Source organism: Scleropages formosus, chromosome 9 (assembly GCF_900964775.1).
Source record: "Scleropages formosus chromosome 9, fSclFor1.1, whole genome shotgun sequence".
NCBI classification, from domain to species: Eukaryota; Metazoa; Chordata; class Actinopteri; order Osteoglossiformes; family Osteoglossidae; genus Scleropages; species Scleropages formosus.
The window spans coordinates 11,440,893-11,468,065 of record NC_041814.1 but is presented as its reverse complement, the minus strand read 5'-3'; the positions used below and the strand labels follow the sequence as shown (position 1 = coordinate 11,468,065).

General features: G+C 37.3%; 1 protein-coding gene across 16 annotated transcripts in view; it reads left to right on the top strand.

The window, feature by feature from the left end:
* The window catches only part of adgrl2a (adhesion G protein-coupled receptor L2a), a 99,702-nt gene extending 74,169 nt beyond the window's left edge, over positions 1-25,533 (top strand). For 4 of the 16 annotated variants that reach the window (XM_029254878.1, XM_029254876.1, XM_029254877.1 and 1 more), the window contains 14 exons: positions 686-869; positions 1,833-1,955; positions 2,343-2,548; positions 3,139-3,312; positions 3,573-3,782; positions 4,448-4,668; positions 4,855-4,921; positions 8,117-8,208; positions 10,286-10,454; positions 16,692-16,820; positions 17,352-17,448; positions 18,568-18,696; positions 19,248-19,265; positions 24,167-25,533. In XM_029254878.1, coding sequence (XP_029110711.1) covers positions 686-869; positions 1,833-1,955; positions 2,343-2,548; positions 3,139-3,312; positions 3,573-3,782; positions 4,448-4,668; positions 4,855-4,921; positions 8,117-8,208; positions 10,286-10,454; positions 16,692-16,820; positions 17,352-17,448; positions 18,568-18,696; positions 19,248-19,265; positions 24,167-24,918 — 2,571 coding nt within the window. In that variant the 3' untranslated portion in view covers positions 24,919-25,533. Of the gene's footprint in view, positions 1-685; positions 870-1,832; positions 1,956-2,342; positions 2,549-3,138; positions 3,313-3,572; positions 3,783-4,447; positions 4,669-4,854; positions 4,922-8,116; positions 8,209-9,207; positions 9,253-9,533; positions 9,561-10,285; positions 10,455-16,691; positions 16,821-17,351; positions 17,449-18,567; positions 18,697-19,247; positions 19,266-24,166 lie in introns of all 16 variants that reach the window. The other 12 variants (XM_029254886.1, XM_029254883.1, XM_029254884.1 and 9 more) reach the window with 5 other exon arrangements.
* Positions 25,534-27,173: the final 1,640 nt, after the last annotated feature.

Sequence of the window (27,173 nt, the reverse complement as noted above, 5' to 3'; positions counted from 1 at the left end):
CAGTAGTGAACATATTTGATTTAAGGTTACATTATCTTTGCATTAGCAGAAGAGCAATATGTCCATTGATTAGCCCCAAATGAATTTCTTTTTTTCCAAAAAAAAAAAAAAAATCTCAGCATTATCTCATTGAATTTGTTTTTTTTTTCTGTCTATACCATATATAGCCATATCAATACAGCAATGTATAAAGAAAAATATTTAAAAAAAAAAAAAAAAACTCTCTACCTATTTAAATATTATTTTTTTTGTTTAAAACTAATTGGATGAACTAACATGTAATCATTTTATTTTTATTTTACAATTAAAAATAAAAATATGTGCAAACATTTGTAATTAAGATATTCCCAATATTTAAATTTACTGCAGCGTTTTATTTTTTATCAGATTTTTTCTTGTTTAATCATCTATTCAGTAAATATTTACATATAAAAAAGCAAAGTCAAGTTGCTTAGCTTTTTACAGCAAGTATTTATTTAGGCTACAGATCCTGAACTCAAACTACACTTCTGCATTTCGTAAAAGTGTGCATCTGTGTATTTTTTGTATCCGTGCATCAGTTTCTTTTTATTTGTTTATTCATTATTTAGTGATTGTCATTGGTTTGGACACTTCCCATTCCTGTAATTCAGTCACTTGTGTGTTTACCAATAAAACTGACGTTTATTTTGTTTTGGTGGTTCAGGCAATTGTGGATACAGTTGACAATCTACTGAGACCTGAAGCCCTAAAATCCTGGCAAGACATGAACTCCACAGAGCAGACCCATGCCGCGACAATGTTACTAGATACCTTGGAGGAGGGAGCCTTTGTACTAGCTGACAATCTAATGGAGCCTGCAATCGTGAAAGTACCTGCAGAGAATATAAGTAAGTAGTTACATTCTGAATAAATAACATAAAGAAACATGTCCAGTGAAATAGTGAATTTTGTTCACTTTATTTGAAAAACACTATGGATTTAAGTTATATACAACTACATTTCAAATATAAACACAGCAATGGATGATGAGGGATAGGATGGACGTGTCACCCTATTGTTCCAGCAACTCAAATGTGTCCTCTTCAGTATCTGTGTATCAGTGCAGTAGGTAGTACTGTTAATATTTTATGGCCTTGACTAATAGGTGACAAATGTTTAAACCACTGATTTGAGGGGAAAAAAGAAAATCATCCATAAATGATATTTTGCTCTTTGAAAAAACAATCTGTTTGGAACTCCACCAATTAAAGAGTAATGTAAATCATCAAATTCTGGTAGCTACGTGTTGATTTTGTTAAAATATTATACTTTATAGATGAACAATTATTTGTTACAAAACTTGTTATCCTCTTCCCAGAGAAATTCATATTAAAAAAGTAATGTTAAAATGTCTCTGATGGCATTAATTTCTGAACTTACTGTGCTGAAAAAATGCAAATCTTTGCATTATTATTATTATTATTATTATTATTATTATTATTATACTTGTTCTTGTTGCTGCTGCTGTTGAAATTTAATATGTATTCAACACCAGCCACACACCACGGCATGTTATTAAGCTTAACACTCCATTACTATTTTCATTTTATCCATGTACTGGATATTTGCAGTTGTTACAGTCTGTTATTTTGCTAGATTGTAGAGCATTTGTAACCCAGAAATTTCATTATAACAACAATGCGTGAGTCACTGCAAACTTATCATTTAGAAATATTTGAAAAAGGAAGGTTGAGTCCTATTTTTGTTGTCGAAGGTGTTTTTGTTGCATTTGTAATGTTACTTGAATCCACAGTAATGTCTTATATTTCTTTTCTGACCTTTTAACTGCATCGGTTCCTGCCAAAATTCAGTCTTAGATGTTTATGTGCTCAGCACGGACGGCCAGGTGCAGGATTTCAAATTTCCCCAGACCAGCAAGGGTGGTATTTCTCTCCAGCTGTCTTCCCATACAGTCAAGGTCCACAGCCGAAATGGTAAGCACAAAAAAAAAAATTGTCTGAATTCACAGGAGCAAGTGTATGCTGCTACTTGGATATATTTGTCCGCTTTGTTGAAGCTTATTTAGGCTGGGAAATTGTGAGGATTTCTTAAGTGTTGTCACCTCGGCTTTTTTAAAACTAACAGTACACTGTTATCACTTGTCACTGCGGTTTAACAACTGCCACTAAAAACTCCAGTAATATACTAAAGTTCTGGTGCTATTGCAGTTCATGACTTTTGTCATTTTTTCCTTCCTCCTTTGATCAATACACAAGTTTTTTCAGCACCATGAATTGACTTTTTCAGAATTGTTTTCAAAATTGCTGTTGTTTAATTTACCTCAAACATTTCTGCTTATGTGTTGTTTTTGTTGCCTTTAGGTGTTGCAAAGTTGGTGTTTGTTCTGTACAAAAACCTTGGACAGTTCCTCAGCACAGAAAATGCCACAATTAAATTTGGCAATGAGGCTAACAGACAAAACCATTCTGTCGCTGTGAACTCTCACATTATTGCAGCCTCAATCAACAAAGAGTCCAGTCGTGTGTTTATTACGGAACCCGTGATTTTTACCCTGGAGCACATCGATGTGAGTCCTCCTGATGAATTAATGGAGAGGTCATAAAACCAGTGGGAGAGAACAGCTAGGCAGACAGAATCCCTCTATTTGAATTGTAAATGCCTGACTAGGTCACAGAAGAGTTTATTTAAGTCATTGAACATAAAATTAAATAAGTCTGCACCAATGGTTATTAGAACTTAAGTGAATTCTTAATGAAAACTGATTGTTTAATCAACATTAGAATGTAAATGATGCCATTTTCTTTTATTGTGGGAAATTAACTCTTAGATTAGCTATACAATGCATGATAAAATTGCTTGAGGACCAATTATCCTCTATCTTTTAAAGGTGTCATGAAAGATCCCAGAGAGTCTGACTTCATTCTGTTTTTAGCACAAAGATTGTGCAGCCGCACAGATATGCCGTCAAACCATTGTGAAACATTTAGACAGACTCATAATCAATGATGTCATGGCTGTTAGTTTTATATGAAAAGAACAAAGAACAGCACACTTACTGCTTGACCTCAGATTAATGACATTAAATGTATGTGCGTTAGTGCATTCATTAAATGTTCTTCACACTAACTAATACCTCCTTGAAACTGCATGTTTCAGACGGATCACTATTTCAATTCAAATTGCTCCTTCTGGAACTACTCAGAGAGAAGTATGATGGGATATTGGTCCACCCAGGGCTGCAAACTACTTGATGCCAACAAGACACACACAACCTGCTCATGCAGCCATCTTACCAACTTTGCTATTCTTATGGCTCACCGTGAAATTGTTGTAAGTAACAGATTCATCTTCTGTTATTGTAATTATTATTAAAATATGTGAGATATTTTATGGACACAGATGAATTTCGGAAAACTGTTCTTCCTCATGAATTTTTGATGAAATGTAGCCATTAATCATTTATTTCTTGTGCCCCTAATTAAGTATTATTGTCGCCATTATGTGCTGCAGTGATGTACAGTAGCATCTGTTTTATATATATTTTTACAGACAAATAAGCATATTAATTAACAACATCCTTCATTTCTCAGGGCAAAGATGGAGTGCACGAGTTGCTCTTAACTGTCATCACCCGGGTGGGAATTATCATCTCTCTGGTTTGCTTGGCCATAAGCATCTTCACTTTCTGCTTTTTCCGGGGCTTGCAGAGTGATCGCAACACCATCCACAAAAACTTATGCATCAACCTCTTCATTGCTGAGTTAATTTTTCTAATTGGTATCAATATGACAGAATCCCGGGTAAGCACAGATTCCGGTATTGATTTTCTGATCTGTTTCCTCTGTTCCTCACTAGAAGGAAAAAAAAAAAAAATAAAAAATCTATCTCAAATTGATGCACTCAATGTGACTCTGCTCTCAGGCTGTTTTCCGGACACGGTAGGGGTCAGTCAGAACCACTGATATGGATACAAGGGCGGGGCCATACTTTTAACAGCCCATTCATTGTTGCAAAGCAAAATCACATGAATTCCTGTTCAGTTTCAATTGCTTGATATCCTCGGAGGAATTTTTGACAAGTGCTTAAATGGTTAATCTCAGTTGTTTTTTCCCTTAATTTTTGTTCATGAACAACAAAATATTTATTAATTTATTGTTAAGCAAGCAACCAGAGTAACCATGAGATTGACGTACCTTGGAAAAATGTAACCTTTATTAAACAAAGATGCAAGATTATCAAATCTGAATAATGGAGTGGAGACAAAAGAGTAAAATGTATTGTGTAAGGATTAGTGATGAACTTGAAATTTTATTCCTGTATGTCAAAATAATACCTTCTTTAAGGATTTCATTTATGTCAATTTCTGTTTCTTCATGTAACTTACAAAAGGTGCTACATTTGTAACTATACCTTGGATCTTGCTGTCATTCATAAAATACATTTTCTTTTTCATTATCCATTTCAGATTGGCTGTTCCATAATAGCTGGAATTTTACATTTCTTCTTTTTGGCTTCATTTACCTGGATGTGTTTGGAGGGCATACAGCTGTACCTTATGCTGGTTGAAGTTTTTGAGAGTGAATATTCACGCAAGAAATATTACTATGTTTCTGGCTACCTTGTTCCAGCGATAATTGTGGGTGTGTCTGCAGCTGTTGACTACCGTAGTTATGGGACAAAGAATGTGTAAGTACCACTTAAACTGAATTTTGATATTAAAAAATATGTTTTCTTATATGTAATAAGTAGATTCTATTATGCTTTTAAGACAAAATAAATAATTTTATAAAATATAAAAATAAACGCAAATACACCATCTTATCCTATGTATTGCCAAATTCAAGAAAAATAATATTTTAAAATTTCTTTCAGGTGTTGGTTAAGGGTTGACAATCACTTCATATGGAGCTTCATAGGACCAGTGACATTTATTATCACGGTAAGATTTGTTAGTTATGCTAGTATTACTGTGAAGAAATGCATTGTTTCCTAAAACTGACAAACATCAAGGTTTAATATTTGTCATCTTAGATTTTCTCTAAGTTATTCTTGATGAAAATGAAAAGTCATGTTTTGGAGTTTTGTGAGTCATTTTGCTTGAGCTATTTTATGCTCTTTGCAGTTCATGACGGAAAAATAAAATTATTCCAGATCACCTGTTACAGTAGTAGGCATTTAACTATTTTAATAAATTAATTAATTAACAAAAATTAATAAATGCTGTTTTAAGTTTAAGTTAAAATAATACGTAATAATAAATAAATAATTTTAATTATGTTTAGTAGATAAAATATGCATTACTTTTTAAAATTTAAACATTCTATAAGAAATAATATAACAATTGATTAATTAGTTTTTGGCTAGTTTATGTGATAAGCTTATGGTTTTTTGTTTCCACTCGCATTGTTGTTGAGATATTGTGAAACACGCTCTATGTTTGGAGGAAATTTCCTTGCTATGGCTTTATTATTACATACTTAATCAGCAAAGCTTACAGCTGAGAGATCCAGGGTTGTTATACTTCCTTCACAAATGAATTAACTACCCAGTGACAATTTATGGATAGTCTTAATATCTTTCTTTGCCATTTACTGTTTTCCACTATGAATAACTTTGTTACAACTAAAAAAAAAAAAAAAAAACAGTTTTTGATTTGCTAACCAACCTACATTTTCTAAACTCTTCTAGTAAAAAGAATCCCTTTTGCTGAATACAGAAATATAAAACTTAAAATTTTACTAATTGTAATAACAGATGTATAAGTCATAGAGTTACAGCGCTGGATAACATACCAGGTTTCTTCTGGACTTTTCTGATAGTACAAGGTTAAATTTCATAGAACTCATACAGCAGATAATAAGTATATCTAGTTTTTATGTAGCATATACATTATATATACACATACACAACATTGCATTATAACATTTATATAATACACCAGTATGTATAGCTCCATAGCTTCTCTTGCTGTAAAGATTTAGATTTTTCTCTTGTCTTGCCTTCATACCTTTTGAAAAGTATAATTTTTTGTTATTAAATTATTTTCATTGAAAATGTTGTGAATTTAAGTCTTGGTGAAGTACTTTAGAGCTTTTTGAAGGCATTGGTTGTCCTGACTCTGGACACAGGAGGCATTAGCTCAGTGAAAATGAAACATGGACATAATGACTGGCAGGAAGGCATTAGTATGCCTGAAATGTTTTAACACAAGCCCAGATCATGACATGTTGTGAGCTGTTCCTCTCATCCGGACAGCTCCATCTGCACCTTTAATATTTCATCCGGTTCACTTGGAGTTCAGTGGGCACGCACTATGCTCAAAAGCTTTCTCTCCCAGTCCCTGGGTGGTGGCAGCTTCTGCATGGCTAACGGTGGGGTTTCATAAAGGAGAGGGCAGCTCCAAGGTGGTTCTGCTGAGGTAACCAAAGCCCCAAGGAGAAAAAAAAAAACAGAGTAGGAACATGTGTTGCTCTGCCAGGTTACTTTAAAGTAATGTTTTGCGTTCTTCTGTCTCATCATATCCATGTCACCACTGCAGGCTGTGGAAAATGCATTTTGGCCCACTCCGTTCATGCACTGGTACAACTGGAATGATGGCTTTAAAACAAAACGTGACAACTTTGTAACCCATGATCTAAAAACCCTGTGCTGTTTTTTTCTTCCTTTCATGTTGGTATCATTCTCTGATATCATTGACTGGTTACAGGAATGGAGCACTGATTAATTTGCTACTTAGATCAAGTATCATTATATTGAGACTATCAGTCTCATAACCAAGGGTGCAATGTAATAAATTATTATTATTAGTATTATTATTATTATTATTATTATTATTATTATTGTTGTTGTTGTAGTATAATACTAATTGTTCTCTTTATTATACTTATTGTGCTCTCGTCAAACTGCCACTTTATACATAATGTTGTGTAATGAGTACTTAAGTTAAAATCTTTGTATACTCCAATATATTTGAAAAATAGTGTTATTTTGTAAGACTGAGTCATCCAAAAGCAACATATTCAGGCTTTTCAGTATTGTTTCTTAAGCTTGCTGTGATTGTTTTTTTTTTTTTTTTTTAATATGCAGTAGAATTTGATTTATTTTAAAGATACAATAATAGTATAACTATAATACTTAATAATAAATATAAAGGTTAAAGAACAAAAAACAGACAGCTGTTACTGTTTAAAAATAGAAGCTTAGTGTTGAATATTTAGTTAAGGCAACAGTAACAAAAGGTTTGAACTGATTTTAATTTATACTTAACTGATTTTATTTTCATCAGGGAAACATGTTCAATTACAAATATTTTATAAAGTGTCCATGTGTACCTTTGAGAATAAAACAAACAAGTACCAAGAATGTTTCTTCTACATACCTGTTGTACCTTGTCTCTAAGCCAGCATATGTATACAGTAATTGTTACAGGTTTTTGAAAGTGTGACTGCTTTTACAGTTGTGATCATTATAAATGTGTCAAACTGATGAGTTAGGTCTAAAAAAAGGCAAGAGTAAATTGTTAGGCAGCTCCCAGCAGTTACAGTTAAACCATCCAGCTTTTTATATCTCAAATCACTGTATTGATTTTAAGGGCTAAAATAAATGACCTGAAATGCTGCATGCTCTAACCTTGTATGAACTTGAGAGCCACAGCTCACTTTCTGGAGATTTAATGTGGTATTAAAACAAGAAAACTAAATTGATTCAAATCCTTTTTAGTTCCCAAAGGAACAGATTTTTCCACTCCGTGCAGAGAATTTAGTGAATTTCTGAATGCTTTTTATAGCTTCAAAATGTTTTCTTTTCCATGCTTGGGTTTATATGTGTTTCGCACAATATCTTGATCTCCGATTGTTTTCACTGTGCTTTTTTCAGAGAGCTTTGCTTGAGCTGCGTTTTTGGTCTGCATTCAATTTTAATGTATTTTCATGCTTTTATTGATATAGAATGGCAATATGTTTGGCGCCAGTCTGCTCGCCTGAGTCTTGAAGCACAACAGATGTAAATTACAGCAGGCACTAAGAGGGATATCCTTTGAAAGCTGTCTGTTTTAATCATTAAATAAGCCACTCATTCCTTGACTTCTTTCATTTACATATTTCTAATATCTGCAATTTATTTTTATTTTTGACAGCTAAATCTCATCTTTCTTGTCATAACCATGTACAAAATGGTGAAGCACACCACCTCACTGAAACCGGACTCCAGCAGGTTGGAAAATATCAAGTAAGATGATTTAATGTACAATTTTTCAATGGTTTCGCTACCTGTTTGCACACTGGATATACCTGGCTTAACCTCATTTTCTATAATTGATTGTTTGGTTAACAATTAATTTTAACATTTTATCCTTTATGGATTTTTCTTGTGTTTGTTGTGGGTTTAAAACACTATTACAGTGTCGGTTTACTTCAGTATGTTCTTGTTGTCTGCATATTCAAATTATTTCTGTTTGGGGTATATCTTAATCAAAGTTTGCAGGAAAACAGGTAAATTTAGCTCCTTGATACACTTTACCAAGTTCTTTATTTCCACTATTTTCATAATAATATAATAATAACAACAACAATAATTTGCAAAATTTATTACCTTCAACATTTTTATATGTGACACAAGTGAGATTAAACTGATATAATTCAATTCAATAAATTTCTGTTATTATCTATTGCAAATTATATAGTTTTTGGCAAAGGGGTACATGTTCCCGCTCTGCCAGATAGTCTATTCCTTTAATTTATTTTTTATTACTTTTAAATTGTACTTAACAAGTAATTAATCTTTGAGAAATGCTCTTTGTACAATAGTAACTCTAACCCTTCATTTTTGTGGAAAAAAAATCTTGTTATTGATAATGGGAAAGTGTAAATGTATGTTATTTTTGCCTTTTTATACAATTGTAAATACATTTTGATTTCAAAGGTTTTTATTTATTATTTATGATATTTTGCCATGCATGCCCACCTCTTGCTTCGCCAAGTACAGAAAAAAGAAATTAGGTTCTGTAGCTAATTTGGGTGTACGTCCTTGCTATATTTAACTATTCTTTGTCATGTTGTTAATATTGCTGTTTAGTACTCTAGGTGAGATTCGTAACCAACAGAATGGATGCTGAATGACAGCGCTTTCATTGCAGGGTGCCTCTTAATGGAATGAAAGCTAATATGTAGCATATCTTTCTTTTCTTGTTTCTTGTTTGTCTTCTTCCAAACTTTTCATTCACACCAGTAATTATCGTGTTTGTGATGGCTACTATAATACCGATTTGCCTGGGTAAGCTTTAACCCTGAACTTATCAAATCAAAGATCATGGAGACTACATTTAACATTACCAGTGTTTCTCGCTTTTAACAAAATAAAAATAATTGTTATAAAGCCTGGCATAGAATCTCAAAGGATACACTTATTTTCTATTGACTGATATTAGTATCTTATTTTTCCCCCTCCTAAATTTTAAGAGCTATGTTTATCTTCTGACTTAGTTGCTTACTAATCACTTTGTGTTCCTCCTGGTCTAATTTGTTTTTCTCTTTCCTGCTTATCATGCTTTCTAGCTATGAAGATAATAAGCCATTTATCAAGTAAGAACCTTAGTGAGAAGTCCAGTTGTTTTTCAGCCTGTAATTTGACCCTTTTCTTCATTCTACCTCTTGTGTTTATTTCTTACAAACTGCCAGTTTCAGGGGTTCCCCCATCCTGTGTTATATGTTTGCATCCTTTTCTGTGGCCATTCCAGTTTGCTGTTGAACATCTAATATCAGAAGGTGTATGAAGGCTCCTTGGGGCCTTCAGCCACCTTGTATATGTACTGTCTCTTCTAACTATCTCTTCAGTTCCCTAGCTGTCCAAGATAGACACGTTGCCAGCATATTTTGTGTGAAATGGTGTAGTGTAATGGTTGCAGCAGGCCAACATACAGTTGAAATTGTTGAACGTCCTTTATTTTATTCTGTTTTTCTACATGCAGCCTGAGTCATTATGCCTGTGTTGACATACTGTACTTATAATTTGTAGCAGTGAGTCCACCTGCCCATTCACACTTTAAAAAGGTCAAATTTGAACAATGATACGTTTTCCTGTTCTCTTTTTGTTTATGCAATGGTGTGGTGCAATAAATAAGTGTGTTTTGAATGATCAGTGTACCTTTAAGATTTTTTCAACGATTTGATGTTCCTTTTTGTAGTCTTTGTGTAATTCTTGATACAACTTTAAAAAAAAATAATTTCTGTTGTTTATTGGTAAAAGGAAAGAAAAAGTACAGCGTAAAGAGACCTTTCAAACACTGCTTTTCTTCTTTGTGTTTTAGGTCCTGGGTTATTGGTGCTTTTGCATTACTTTGCCTACTGGGGTTGACTTGGTCATTTGGTTTGTTTTTTCTCAATGAATCCTCTGTGGTCATGGCTTATCTCTTCACAATATTCAACACCTTTCAAGGAATGTTCATCTTTATATTCCACTGCCTCCTCCAGAAAAAAGTAAGTACACACAATTTATACAATAGAGATTTAAATTATACGGTCAGGCTCTTCATACACCATTTTTTGTTAACTATGTCTATAATTGCATAGCAGAATTATGATTATGTATGATACAGAGGATCTTCCTTACTTATTTAAAGAATATTGTGTTTGTAATTTGCCACTAAAACATGCTTCCTTCTAATAGTTTACTTAATACACTTCGATTGTTTAAGATAGTGGTTTGAGCTGTTCCCTTTGGATCCGAATTTTGCAGGTCCACGTTACCTACTGCTGTAGTATCTTGAGCAAGATACTTACCCGAATTCATTCTTGTAAAATTACCCAGCAGTATAAATGGGTTAATAATTGTAGATAGCTTAACACTGTAAGTTGCTTTGGAGAAATCAACTAAATGAATAAATATACATAAATATCAAATAAAATATTTCAGCTGTCTTGACATTTCAAAATGTAAATTCACATTACAAAAAAGACAAAATACATGCTCTTACCATTTCCATAATTTGAATAGCTTATAACGTTTATAACTCCATAAATTTATATGACAGTGGTGAAACCTTTCCACTTTCGGTACCAGTTTAAAAGCACAATTATTACCAGTGTTACTCGTATTTCTGTATTTTGGATTTTACTGTCATAATTGTTGTCCAAGACTATTTTGAGCAACTTGGATGAAGCCATCATGAACAACTGACACTTCTTTGCAGTTCAGATCAAATATACAGATCCTCTTCCCACTAGAGTGGCAGAAAGCACTGAGCAAGGTTGTAATGTTTAACGAAGTCTCTTAATAGAACTAAAGCAAATTCTTGTGGTTGGTGAGGATGCTGTAGCCCGTATACAAATAATTTCTGGTCAAAATTCTCAAGGATTAAATTATACCTTATACCATGCCACTGAAGGGGCGCGGTGGCGCTGCAAGTTTGGCTGGGTCCCACTCTCTCGCGGGTCTGGGGTTGGAGTCCTGCTTGAGGTGCCTTATGATGGACTGACATCCCATCCTGGCTGTGTCCCTTGTGCCCTGTGTTGCCAGGTTAGGCTCCGGTTCACAACCCCCCGCTCGGGACAAGTGGTTTCAGACGGTGTATGTGTGTACCATGCCGCTGGAAGGTATTGATATAAGACAGAAAAGATAGAGTAGCAACAAACAACATATTTGGAAACAAGGTAATTACTCTGATGGCCTAAAAAACAAGAGTGCATAATGAATAGATCATCTGTACAGCAGATATGCAAAAGAAAAACTTAATCTTTAAGCCTGGATTTAAAATGCTGAGACAGAAGAAGAATTCCTTAACTACCTTCTATGTTAAGAGGAGGATTTTGTAATCTGCTCTCAATATAACTGGAAGCTGCTGTAGCAACTTAAGAACCAGTATTATATGCTCATTTTTCCTGGTTCCTGTGAAAATCCTAGCAACAACATTTTTAATCAGCTGCAGGCTAGATATAGTTCAATATGGCCAGTCCGTTAATAAAATATTACATTGGTCAATTCGGCTTGAGAGAAAGTCATGGGTCAGCTTTTGCAAATCTTTTTTTGGATTCAAGTGCCTCACTTTACTGATATTTCTCAACTGGAGGAAACAAAATGTAGTCAATGCAGCAGCATGAGAGTCAGATGATAACACGCCTAATAATAAAATGTCAAATTTTAGAATGCAGGAAGAAAATTGCAAATTTAATGCTTGACAATTTAGAGCTGAAATGATTTGTTCACAGGTTACAGCCTCCTCACCAACCACAAGTTTCTGTTGTATTTGTCTTGAAATCAAAAGTTTTGTCATCCACTGTTATAATTTGATGAAGCAATTAGCTAAAGACAGAGCAGGTGAAGGCTCATTTAGTTTAGTTTGGCTTGCTGAAACCACAGGCTGAGTATAGTCAGCATAAGAATGAAAACAAATATATTTTTGAATAGTATCGCCCCCAATGGCAGCGTGTGAAGTGCCAACAGTAATGGACTCAACACTAAACCTTGGGGAACGCCATAACTGGCTTTAGACAAGAATGAACGGGCAATCTGACTGGATTTCTGCACAAATTGTTCACAATTTAATAGGTATGACTGGAACCACTGAAAATCAGTGTAGTAGTTCTGCTGAAAAGTTGTTTGGCTGTTAGGTTGTCATTAATTATTAATTTTTAAAGCTGATTTCCCAGTCTTCTCTATAGTTAATTGACAATATTTTGTTTTGATTTCATTTGATTTTAAGTTCAGCTAAGAGAAAAAGAGACTTAGTGAGTCTGGTGTTGAAAGCTGGGTAAATGATGCACTTTATTTAGACAAGTGTGATTAGTTTTTTTTTTTTTTTTTCCCCTCGCAAAGATTTTCTGCATTTCTTGAAAGTGCTATTGTTAACATGTACCTGTACTTATGACTGCTGTACCTGAAAAAAGAAACACACTACAGTAAAGATAATTTGGAAAATCTATAAAATCTGTTAATTCTACTCAACCTGGAGAAATGATCTGCCAAATTCTACAGTATTTCTGTGGAATGTCTTGCTTCAGCAGTGCCAAACTGAAAATGGGCACCCGTTTAGCTTGGACAGAGGGTTTTAAGCCAAAAATAATAATAATAATAATAATAATAATAATAATAATAATAAGTTATTCTGCAACATCAAGAACACTATGTAAAATTATTTGGTGCTTATAGCACTGTGTATTGTGGAAATAACAGTGACACAACTAGCAATGAATTTCTCATCCCATCTTCTGTCCCGCTTGCCCTAAAAGGGTCGCAATGACAGCAGGGAGAGCAGAGAGGCGCAGCCGCCCCTGTCCCCCACAAAATCTTCCAGCTCAGCCTGGAGGATCCCCAGCCATTCCCAGGGCAACTGTGAGATATAATCCCTCCAGTGGGTCCTGGGCCGACCTCGGGGCCTCATCCCAGTTGGCCGTGCCTGGTATACCTCCAAAGGGAGGCGCCCAGGGTGCATCCTTATCAGATGCCCAAACCACCTCAACTGGCTCCTCTCAATGTGAAGGAGTAGCGGCTCTACTCTGAGTTCCTCCTGGATGTCAGAACTCCTCACCCTGTCACGGAAAGTGAGTCCCAACACCCTGTGGAGAAAACTCATTTTGGCCGCTTGTATCCGCGATCTTATTCTTTCGGTCATCACCCAAAGTTGATGACCATAGGTGAGGGTAGGGACATAGATCGACCGGTAAATGGAGAGCTTTGCCTTATGGCTCAGCTCCCCCTTCACCACTACAGTCCGGTACAGTGACCGCATTACTGCTGCCACTGCTCCCAGTCTGCAGCTGATCTCACACTCCCTTCTTCCCTCACTCGTGAACAAGACCCCAAGATACTTGAACTCCTCCTCCTGGGGCAAAAACTCTCTCCTTACCTGGAGGGGGCATACCATCCTTTTCCATGAGAGAACCATGGACTCAGACTTTGAGGTGCTGATCCTCATCCCCACTACTTCACACTCAGCTGCAAATCGTTCCAGTGAATGCTGAAGGCAACCATGTGACGGTGCCAAAAGGACATCATCATCCGCAAAAAGCAGAGACGTCACCTTCCGACTTCCACACAGAATGCCCTCCTGACCTCGACTGCACCTTGATATCCTGTCCATGAAAACCACAAACAGGAGTGGAGACAAGACACAACCTTGGCGGAGTCCAACACCCAGACTGAACAGGCTTGACTTAATGCCGAGTATGCAGACACAGCTTTCGCTTTGTACGTACAAGGACCGAATGGCCCGCAGTAGTGGGCCCGGTACCCCATTCTCCCGAAGCACCTCCCACAAAATTTCCCAGGGAACATGGTCATAGGCCTTCTCCAAGTCCACAAAACACATCTAGACTGGATTAGAAAATTCCCATGCCCCTTCAATTATCTGTGAGAGGGTAAAAAGCTGGTCCACTGTTCCATGGCCAGGGAGGAATCCCCATTGTTCCTCTTCAATCTGAGGTTCAACTATTGGCCGGAGCCTCCTCTCCAGCACCCCGGCATAGATTTTCCCAGGGAGGCTGAGAAGTGTGATGCCCCGATAGTTGGCACACACTCTCCGGTCCCCTTTCTTAAAAGACAGAGATCACCACCCCAGTTTGCCAATCCAAGGGCACTGTCCCAAGGTCCATGCAACATTGCAGAGGCGTGTCAACCATGACAGCCCTGCAACATCCAGCGCCTTAAGCATTTCCGGGCGGCTCTCATCCACCCCTGGTGCTTTGCCACTGTGGAGCTTACCAACTACCTCAGTGACTTCCACCAGGGAAATGAACTCTGACAGCCCGAAAGCCTCTGGCCCTGACTCCTGTAAGGGAGGCATATCATTCGGGTTTAAGAATTCTTCAGCGTCCTCATCAGAGGTCAGAGTTTCTCCACTCCTGCTAAACACATCCTGAGCGAAACTCCTCCGACCCCTTCTGAGCTGCCGGATGGTTCTCCAGAACCTCTTTGAAGCCGACCGATAGTCATTTTCCATGACTTCTCAAAATTCCTCCCATGCCCGGGATTTTGCTTCTGCAGCTGTAGCTGCTGTTGCCTTTTTCGCCTGACAGTACCTGTCTGTTGAGTCAGGAGTCCCCAGAACCAACCAGGCCCTAAAGGCCTCTTTCTTCAGCTTGACTGCTTCCCTCACCACCAGTGTCCACCAGCGGGTTCTTGGGTTTCCGCCCTGGCTGGCACCAACAAGCTTTTGGCCACAGCTGTGCATGGCTGCTTCTATAATGGAGGTTTTGAACAGGGTCCATTCAGACTCCATGTCCCCTACCTCCTCCAGGACATGGGAAAAGCTCTCCCGGAGGTGCAAGTAAAATCATTCCGGACAAGGTCCTCCGACAGTCGTTCCCAGCACACCCTCATTAAACGTCTGGGCCTACCGGGTCTGTCCATCAGTTTTCCCCGCCATCTGATCCAACTCACCACCAGATGGTGATCGGTTGACAGCTCAGCACCTGTCTTCACCCGAGTGTCTAGAACATGTGGCCTCAAGTCAGATGAAATGACTACAAAGTCGATCATTGACCTTTGGCCCAAGGAGTTCTGGTACCAAGTACACTTATGAGCATCCTTGTGTTTGAACATGGTGTTTGTTATGGACAAACCATGGCTGACACAGAAGTCCAATAACATTTCACCATTTGGGTTCAGATTGGGCAAGCCGTTCTTCCCAATCACCCCCCACCAGATTTCCCAGTCATTGCCAACGTTAGCGTTGAAGTCCCCCAGCAGAACTATGGAGTCTGTAGGTGGGGCCCTGTCCAGAACCCCACCCACCTTCTCCAAGAAGGCCGAATACTCTGAACTGCTGTTTGGTGGATAAGCAAACTCAACAATCAAAGTTTTCCTCTCTGCAACCCTAAGTTGCATTGAGGCGACCTTCTCGTCCACTGGGGCAGACTCCAACTGTATGGCAGCCAGCCGGGGAATTGTGAGTTTCCCCACACCCGCCCGGTGCCTCTCACCTCATGCAACTCCTGAGTAGGAGAGGGACCACCCCTTATCGAGAAGTTTGGTTCCAGAGCCAACACTGAGTGGAAGTGAGCCTAACCATATCTAGTTGGTATTTCTCAACCTCCCGCACCACTTCCGGCTCCTTCCCCCCAAGTGAGGTGACATTCCACATACCAAGAGCCAGTTTCTGTCGAGAGGGGCTGCGACGCCATGCGCCACCCCGCCCCCTCCCACCGTCAGGTATACATTGCACCCAACCCCCATGCTGGACCTTGCAGGTGGTGGGCCCACATGCCCCCTCCATGATGCCTTTTCGGGCTGAGCCCAGCCGGGCTACATGGGCTGCCCAGCCACCAGGCACTCACCTAGGAACACTACTCCCAGGCCTGGCTCCAGGGGTAGGTCCCAGTGAACCTATTCTGGGCAGGGTAAACGATTTTCTATTTACTTTTTCCATGGAGGTTTTTGGATCATGTTAGTCTGGATCTTCACTCCAGACCTGTTCGCCTTGGGAGACCCTACCAGGAGCATAGTGCTCCGGACGACATAGCTCTGGGGATCCCTAGATCACGCAAGCCCTTCCACCACGCCAAGGCCCCGATCCAGGAAGGGCAATGAATATGACTTTCCTTTTTTTTTTTCTTTTAATTTACTCAGCCTTAGTTGTCAGTTAATCATCAGGGAGCCAACTAAGGCAGCTCATTTTTTAGAAATCCTACAAAGCTTCAGTTTACACTCCAAGCATAGTTGCAACCTAAATTTTGAAACTATAAAGGTTCTAATCCCCCTTCCATTATTTACCCAACCAGGTTCGTAAAGAGTACACCAAATGCTTTCGCCACAATTATTGCTGTGGCGGATTGCCAACAGAGAACTCCCACAGTTCAGCAAAGACATCAGCCACGAGGACTACTGCTCGCTACTCCTCTGGCACCCAGGTAAAACTTCTAAAAAGCTGACTTTTATTAATTATTTTATTACTAATTATTTACCACCAAAGCAGGTTAATTTTCTTTGAGTAAGTTTTAACACCTTTAATGTTTTTTTTTTTTTTCGTTCTGCTTTAATTGAAAAGATTTTGACTAATCATTCTGTTCTATAAGTCATACAGATACATGTTGTAGCAAAATCCTTTGCCATATTTAACAATTCACGTAAATATATTGGCAGCTTTTCTTGAAATAATAACGTGGGACTTTTTGAATAGCCATTTTTACCCTTTTCAGTTAAAATATGAATGGGGATATATTTCCTAAAATGTGTTGAAGACTTTGTATAAATTAATCTTGTTACCAAGCACTAATTGCTTAGTGTATTAGTTTCACATTTTTGTAATACTGTATAATAAATGCTGAACATGATGAAGCTCTGCCAAAATAAACTTATCACAAAACAGATCTTAAACTCATGGACCATATTCAGCACAAGCCATGAAGGTTCATAAAGGCTTTTTTATACTCAATGTACAGAGTCGTATCAGAAGAATGTGGAATGACACTGTAAGGAAGCAGTCTGAGTCTTCCTTTATCTCAGGTGACATCAACAGCACGTCTACCCTTAACCAAGGTTGGTCTGTAGTTGTTGTTATTATTATTATTATTATTATTATTATTATTATTATTATTATTATTATTATTATTACTACTACTACTGCTATTGGTGGTACTGGTAGTAGCAGTAGTAGTAGTAGTAAAATGCCACACACAACTTTGAATACTGCACACATACAACTGCATGCTTTTTTCATGTCTTGAGTCTTTAAGATGAAGGATAAACCAAGCTTAATGGGAGGAAAAATGAAGCATGAATACACATAAAGATCTTAAGGAACATACCTTTTAACAATCACCACCAAGAAATTTTGAGTACAGTGAGACTGGGACATCAGTTGACATGGCCCATTCTCCTTATATTTTGGCTTTTTGTTAAAGCACACTCTTGTACAGAAGAAGTCTTTGATTTAGCTGCAGCATATACAAACTGAAAAAAAACAGCACATACTCTTCAGTTGTCATTTCCCCTAGTCTGAAGTTTGATCCTTTTAAGAGAAATGGGTAATGGACTTAGACTTTAAAAAGGCTTCATAAACTTGAGTTGGAAATAATGTTTGTGTTAATGTATTCATTACCAAACAATTGGGGGGATGGTCCTTACAGATAAATATACCTTCTATTACATTAGCTTTGCATATTTCTCGACTTCTTATACTTAATCATGGTCAGCTTGTAGCATAGTGGTTAGACCTGCTGCACTGGACCCAAAGATTGTGGGTTTGAGCTACACACTTGTTCAAGGTTACTACAGCTTGAGGTGTAGTACAATTTAGGTATCAGAAATTGCTCTAGTAAAAATTACCCTGCTGTATAAATGGGTAAATAATTGTGACCTTAACATTGTAAGTTGCTTTGGAGAAAAGCATCAGATAAATGTAATCATAACATATAATTTACTTATTTACTGTAAAAGTTTAAACCCACACTGTTTTCCGAACCCCTTTCCACTTATAAAATCACAACCCGTTCTCTTTTCTTGTTAAAGTGCAATGACAGACCATTTGCAGAATTTAAATGGATATCCGGCTTTTGTTTGTTCACTTACGTACCATAGTCATGTGAAGGCCAGTTTTATGCAAGGAACCATTGTGCTAATAGAACTTACCTTTCTTTTTCTGTCTCACTGCTTCAGGGATGACGGGCAATTATCTACTAACAAATCCTCTTCTTCGACCACAAGGCACTAACAACCCATATAACACCTTACTTGCTGAAACGGTTGTATGTAACAGTCCCACGGCTCCAGTGTTTAACTCTCCAGGTGTGCTCACTTGCCACTTCAGAATGGCGTCTTTGTATCTAAGTCCTTCTTACTTCTGTTAGGCAGGGATTAGTAAGTGTAGTATTGCATTCCAACTCCTGAATTTTTTGCTACAAATCACCATGAAATGTCAAGCACATCTGATTCCTAATTTTTTCCCAGTAAAATAAAAAAAAAAAAAAACCTTCAGAAGTGTATGCCATAAGATATACTAGTAAATCTGTTCTGTTTTACTGTCTGTAATCATTGAATGGGGAAAGTACTGTATTGTGAAGTTTGAAAAATGCATTATTTTATGTAAATTTACATAATGAGCAGATCACTAATTTTTCTTGAAAATTATAAAAGTGGTCTGTTTTTCTTTAGAAATCATATGTTCCTCAGTTGTACAGTGTACAAACAACCACGTTTTCCCAAATGGTTAATGCTGTGGTATATTTGTTTTTAAAAAATTCTTTGAAATTGGGGTGTTTATACCATTGTCTAAAGTGTAAATATATTTAACACTTTTTTTTTCTTTTTTTTTGCCTTCTCCTTATGCTTCCCTCTAGTGACCTACAGAGAGACAAGTATGGGAGTAAAACTTAACTTTGCCTATCAAATGTAAATTTTTTTCAGCATGATTACTAAAAACAAACCTCCGGCACAATCAGTGGTTTACCTCAGGTCATTAACATGTACTCATTGGGGCAAGTGGTTCACAAAAAAATAGCTAAAGTGCATTCTGTGACTGCAAAGTTTGAATTTACATGGTACACAAATTCTTCCTATTTTGGGTTATGAGCCAAATAAGATTTAAAAAATTGAATGAATCATTAAATGGTCAACCGGACAAACAAACAAGGCAATTTTCTTTGCAGAAAAAAATTTACCTGCCTTTCTGTGTCCAGCCATTCGTTGTCAGTAAACACTAAAATAGTATAGTATATTATCAATAACAAGGTAGGAACACTGCACATGTTTATGACACAAATCCATAAACAACTGGCATTTACAAGGAGTTTGAACCTAACCACATATAAATAAGGGACGTCTGTATTATTAATCGTCTGTTTGTGTAGATAATCAAGTAAGCTGAAAGTGGCAAAAATTGGAAAAATAATGCCCATGTTTTGATTTGGAGGTTGTGGACACTTTTTTTAAGTAATTTTAAATAACTTCAATTATTTGAACTTAAAATATGAAATAATTATTCTCTTTTAATAATAACTTCATCTTGGGTTTTTACAGAACCAGAATAAATAGTATGTGCATCTGTTTTACTAAATTTTATTTACTCTGAATTAGTGGTGAAATCGGATTTATTAACAAATTGAGTTACACTGTCCTAATTGTACTTGTGAGATGAAGATCCTCAGTGCATGTGTATGTATTTTAAAATGAGTTTTATTGCAAGTAAGTTGTGAATTATATGAAAAGTTCCTCAACATTGTTCCAGAAGTTCTGACACATGCAATTTTACTAGTTTAATATCCTGTTGAAATTGTGTGTTATTCCATTAACATACAGGCAGTCCCCGAGTTACGAACGTCCGACTTACATACAACCTGTAAATTACGAACCACCCCCTTACTGACCGGAAGTTGATTTTTTTTTTTTTTTTGTCACCCTTACGTAACAACCAAATGAAAACTTCATAATTAAGGCTGTTCTATTAAAAATTAAAGTTACAGTATGTATAGTGGTTTGTTATGACCAACGGTCGCTACTTTGCAACACACATCAAAATTTTGCTCGTCTACAGCGGTTCGTCAGCTCGTGGGCCGGGCACGTAAGCCCGAGGTAGGACAAAGACTTCCTTCTCTTCCTGTTAAGTGTCTCGTGTGTTACTGTATTTGACTTTATTTTTTTTTTTTTTTGTTTTTATCCTCCATGGCAGCAAACTGTAAAGGTGATGCAAGTGATAGTGATGCATCAAAGAAAACGGAAATGATCATGATTGAAACTAAAGTGGAAATAATAAAGCGAAAGGTGAAATGCCAACAAACACTGGAAAAGCACACAAAACACTTTCTTTAATGTTATGCATGCACACATGCTCTCTCTATCTCTCTCTCTCCCCCCCCTCTCTCTCTCTCTCTCTCTCTCTCTCTCTCTCTCTCTCTGAGAGAGCAGTCACTACAAAAGACACTTCTTCCCACTTGGGGAATCTCACTCGACACGACCCCCCTTCTGCGTTCTCAAACCCACCTCGCTTTGCTCTTCCAACTCCTGTCCCTCATCGTTACCCAATCCCGTTGCATGTCTCTTTAATAACAACCACTTGCCTACTCCCTTGACCACAATTTTGGAGCTTTGCCTCTGTTCAGTTCACCGATCAATCAACCATTCGCCCATCCCTGACCACAAGAACACACATGCAGTGTCTACAATCACTGTCATGGTGAACCGAAGCATAACCCAGGAACACAGGGCGCAAGGGTGGAGTGGTAGGATACACACCTCAGACGAGACCAGTCTGCCACAAGGCACCTCAAGCAGGACTCAAACCCCAGACTCACCACAGAGCAGGCCCCGGCCAAACCCGCTACACCACCCCACTCCTTTCACAAGAGCACGTCTACTCCTTTGATTCTGAAATAACAGTCCTGCACTTGGGTCTAGCCTCCTTGGTGTCCTCTGTTCATCACGACAGTAGTAACATTTATTATTATCTCTTTCTACGTCTCTCTATTATAAATACTGTAGCTATTTTTTTTCTTCTTATTATTATTATTATTAACATGACATCATTACATTGTATTATTATTATTGTATTGTTATATTAAAGATGTTTTAGTCTATCCGGAAGTGTTTCATTAATGTTTATCATGCATAGAAGGGTATACAATATATTATGTACTAAGACATTTGACAAACTGATGTTAGATACCCACCATACCTAACTGTTCCGACTTGTGTCAAAATCCGACTTAAAGACAGACTGAAGACATGGAACTCGTTCGTAATTCGGGGACTGCCTGTAGTTGTGACATAACATAACCGAGGTGGAAATGTAATTACAGTATCAAAAAACTCCTGTGGCTATACAGCATACTGTACTGATTTCACTGATTACATACATTTGCAAACAGCAGCAGTAATCATAAATACACATATTATGGCAATAAAAAGCATTTTGATTAGATAGTTTAGGTGAATCTAAGAAGTCTCAGAATTCAAACCTGTCCTCCAGAATGCAGCAGTCACATAGTTCAGAGTTTCAATTCAGTCGCATCATTTAAGTTCCCCTCTCTCCAGAAATCATCTTTTGATTACTATTACTTATTGTTTATTCATTGTTCAGTAGGAATACATAAAAACTACCACTAATACAGCTTTTGGAGTCCCCCCCCCCCCCCCCCTTTTTTTTAACTTGTGTTTTTCTTCTCCTCAATATTTGTCTCAAACTTAATGAACTTACATTTTATGTAAAAATAGGGCTTCCTCTTTACTACAGTATGTCACCATGGAAAAAAATCTATTTTTCAGTCTTTCATTCACATCTCTGACAGGAGTTTAACTTCATCTCATGTCATGTTCTGCTTGAGCTGCTGTGACCATAACTGTGCTTTTCCTTATGTCTTCTCCTTCACTAATAGTAATCTTTTGGCTCTTCTGCATCTTGCAGTTATAGGAATCTTAACATTGCTGCATTTGACCTCCCAGGCAAAGGTTTTTATGAGCCACACTTCTAATAACTGCGGATACATTTGGAACTGTCACTGTGACTGATGCAAGCTGCAGGGCTGTAGGATAACTCTGACCTTTTCAAGCCATGAGCAGTAGCTGCCAGAAAGAAATTGTATAAGCAGACACAAACACACTCTCTTAAGGATAATCAATCAATAAGGGGCCTATAATTTGAAAAAGCTGTGATGACTTGCTAATTTAATTTGCTGAACCCTTGCTCTGAATTAAGTTTTTTTTTTTTTTTTTTTTTTTTTTTTTTTTGGTTCCTTCAGTGATTATTCATCATGTTACAATAAATCATTTTACTTTCTTTTGTACATCAGCTACTCTTAGGCCAGATAGCCTGAGCAGACAGACATGATGTGAGTTGTCCAAAGTGAGTCATTCCACCTGCTGTCTGTTGTGATGTTGAATGGTGCTTGTGGGCCTCTGTAGTGAGAAAGATAAAATGTCCCTGTTGAACATTTTTGTCATTTTTGTATATGTTCATGTTTTTAATCACAAAAAGGAGATGATGTGGTAAGAAGTTGCTACCATGGCCACACATTTGTACATTTATCTATATGTGTATATGATGTTTGTATGTGTTTAACATTTTAATGTTGTTCAGGACAATTTTTTTTTGGGGTGGGGGATTGTGTTGTACAGTGAAACCCCATTATAATGCAATCGCTAGGGCCCATAAAATGTCATTGTGGGAAAAAGTGGGGTCATGGTGAATTGGGGTTCAAGAAAGTCAGCGTTAAAACCGACCAAATGTTGACTGAACATCCTAAATCCACCCATTTTTCGATCCATTTCACCCTTTTTATTACTTTCTGAACCGCTCGTCCCATATGGGGTCGCGGGGAACCGGAGCCAACCCGGCAACACAGGGCATAAGGCCGGAGGGGGAGGGGACGCACCCAGGACGGGACGCCAATCCGTCGCAAGGCACCCCAAGCGAGACTCGAACCCCAAACCCACTGGAGAGCAGGACTGTGGCCCAACCCATTGCGCCACTGCACCCCCCTGGCCAATAAATTACCTTTGAATTAAAGAATTCTGCAAATTAATGGTTGTTGTTACAGTAGAAATTAAAACACACATTGATTTTTATTAAATCTTTTTACTTAACAAAAATACTTTTGGCTTAAAACCACATTTACATTCCCTCAAGTTGTAAAAATTCGTTTCAGTCTCATTCTACTTAGAGTTAGTTCGATAACAAAGCATTCAAGAATACATGTACTGTAATGTTTAAACACTAACTACGGTGGCGTATCAGCAATCATCATTTACAGTTTATTTTTTAAAAAAGCGATCATGTGTTCCTTACTTTAACATAGCATGTTGCTGGCTGCAAGTGAAATCTAGATTGCTTCTGGACTGGAGGATTTTTATGTGGCCCACATCCTGGGTCTTCAGCCAGCAGAGGCTAAGAGGCATGTCAGCATTTCTAACTCACTCGTGCTGTAAGACGGTTTGCTAAGTTTGTAAACTTTGCCAGCTTTTGAACTTTTTAATGTAGTTTCTCGCATTCTGGAAAGAGCAAAAAAGGGTCCAGTGACCTATCACGTTATATCTGAATTCGGGGTAAATCAGGGTGCATTAAATTGGGGTTTTACTGTATATGGACAAAAAGAACATTCTCACTGTTTCTTAGATAATGTTCAGGCATGTTTTATTTTCCAGTAAAAATTCTAAAGCATGTCCTAAACAGCATTAAACTTGTCATTATCATTTGAAACATGCTATTTTTTTTAGAACACATGAGGGTAAACTAATGTAACTCCCGTCACATGTTCTCTCATTGCAGGAAATTCACTGAACAATGCCAGGGAAGTAAATGCAATGGATACTCTACCGCTAAATGGTAATTTCAACAACAGTTACTCTCTTCGTAATGGGGACTATGGTGAAAGGGTTCAAGTTGTGGACTGTGGACTCAGCCTGGATGATGCAGCATTTGAGAAAATGATTATCTCCGAGCTTGTGCACAACAACCTCAGGGCTTGCAGCAAGAGCCAGAACATGGAGAGAACTTCAACCAAAGTTGCTGTGGGAGGTAGTAGCAGTGATGATGATGCTATCGTAGCTGATGCCTCATCTTTGGTGCATAGCGACAACCGTGTTCTGGAGCTGCATCACAAGGAACTGGAGGCCCCACTGATCCCCCAACGGACTCACTCACTTCTGTACCACCCTCAGAAGAAAGTGAAGACAGAGGGTATAGACAGCTACATGTCTCAGCTCACAACTGAGACAGAGGACAATCTTCAGTCCCCCAACAGAGACTCCCTGTACACTAGTATGCCAAACTTAAGAGACTCTCCCTACCCTGAGAGTAGTCCTGATGCTGATGAGGACCTCTCTCCTTCTAAAAGGAGTGAAAATGAGGATGCGTATTACAAGAGCATGCCTAATCTAGGAGATGGACATCAACTTCAGGCTTACTACCAGATTAGCAGAGGCAATAGTGATGGGTATATCATTCCTATTAATAAAGAAGAAAGCATCCCCGAGGGAGAAGTGAGGGAAGGACAGATGCAGTTGGTAACAAGTCTTTAAAATCACTGAGATTCCCCTGCCAACCAAACTTCCTGAAAGAGGGGACATTAGTGGCATTGGAAGATTTTCCAAAACATCATGGTGTTCTTCTGACCTTGACTTTGCCTTCATGCTCTTTCCAACAGCAGTGCATGGAGGATGCTTTGAGTTGGGTTTGGAATTGCAATGAAGCTGAACAGACTCTGTATATAACAAGCTGAAATAAATAACAATAAACAAAGACAGGCCAACTATGTATTTAAATGTGCTGCTGCTGTTAAGTAAAAAGTTTAGAAAAGAAAAATCCATTCCAAATCAGCAGTTTCTAGACAAAGGTTGTACATACACTTAAACATTATTCTTCTTAAAGCCTGTTTTGTATTATATACAAATCAAGCTCCAGGGCTAGGACTGGAAGGAACCATGTGATTGTTTTTCTTATTTCTATATTTAGGAATATAAAAGTCCTGGATTCTAGAAAGGAGTCACTCCTAGGTGAAGATTGGACCTTAAAACCACTAGCAATCATGCCCCAGGCCTTATATTTTCTCATTTGTACATTACAGTGTTGTTAAGGATAATGGGAAAAATATATATATATATTTTGTTGTATTGCTAGTGTAAAATAAAATTCAAGGCAACCATAAATATAAGACATTTTAATTAAAAGTTTGAAGAGACTATTGTGTAAAAGTTGCACATATGTTATTAAATGTGTTTATTCTTCTTACACTTCATTCACTGTACGATGAACAAAAAGTTGGAAATGGAAAAAAAAAAAAATTACAAAGGTCAACTCACCTTTTCCACTTGTTAACAGTGTTTTTTTTTTTCTTTTTTCAACCTATCTCATAGATCTTGTACTTCAAAACAAGGCCGAGTTTGAAATTGCCAAAATAATTTTAATTCAGTATTCATTGAGGGGAATGTCAAGCTTACCATGCTGTTCACAAATTTGATGTTATTCCTTTTAATTTAATCTACATAAAATGTTGACAGAAAAATGGGTACGAGACACTCAACATGATTACTTTAAAGGCATTTTTAAAGCTTTTATTCCTCCCTTGCATATTTCATCTGATCTAGACACGTGAACATTTCAAAATCGAGAGTAGATTCAAATTAAGATATAAGAATTTATTCCAGCCTCTGTATGTTATTCCATTATTTGTAAACAATAAAAAGCCCCATCACGTAAAGAATAATAATAATGTAAATTTCAACACTGTTTGACAATAATAAAAGTGAGATCTTTTCTCAAATGCTTACTATTTTTCCTAATTATTTGGTCTGACTTGAGAAATTAGGCTGCGTTTATTCTTTAGATTGCAAAGTCTGGCTAAACTCTGAACTTTGATAGCAATTAACAACCCCCGGAACTATAGCCTTCACTTTTAAAAAACTGGAAAAAATCAAGTATAGAAAATTACTGGGAATAGTGCTAAAACATTGTTTATGCTGACCCTATAAAAGGTTTGAAATGTCATTTGAGTAAATTCCATTGGTATGTACATAAATTGAAAGCTTTACAAATTCACAACCCTTCGTAATGAAACTTAAAACCCTTCTCAAAAATGCGAACATAATTTTTTTGTCAGAATATGGCAACAAGGTCATTTCATATTAGAGAAAGATTAAAGTGTCAATAAAGCTATCAGCTTCATATAAAAAACCTTGAGATAGAGTTCTGATTGAGCAAGGTATTTCTGTGTTATGGATGGTTACGTTGAACAACGAGGACTATCACCAACCTCTGGCTCAAGCAAAGTTAATTTATATCATTTTGATAGAACATGAATACATTGCATTGAATACTGATAGTGTAGCTGATCAAGGTAGAAGGAAGTGGGTTATGTACAATTTTGTACATGTACAATAGTCTGTTTCTAAGTTAAACTGGACATTAAATGCATACATTCAGGTATTATGTAACACACATGTTAAAAGTACTTTTTCCCCCTCAGATGTCTGCACTGTTAATGTGTTTGCTAAAAATGGTTGGAAATAATTAAATATAAGGTATAACTGAGATTTCAGATGTCGGTTTTGTTTCTTGATAGACTGCAGAATACACTGCAGTCTAAATACACCGATCAGCCACAACATTAAAACCACTGACAGGTAAAGTGAATAACATTGATTATATCGTTACAGTGGCACCTGTGAAGGGGTGGGATACATATTAGGTAGCAAGTGAACAGTCAGTTCTTGAATTTGATGTGCTGGAAGCAGGAAAAATGGGTAAGCGTAAAGATCTGAGCAACTTTGACAAAGGT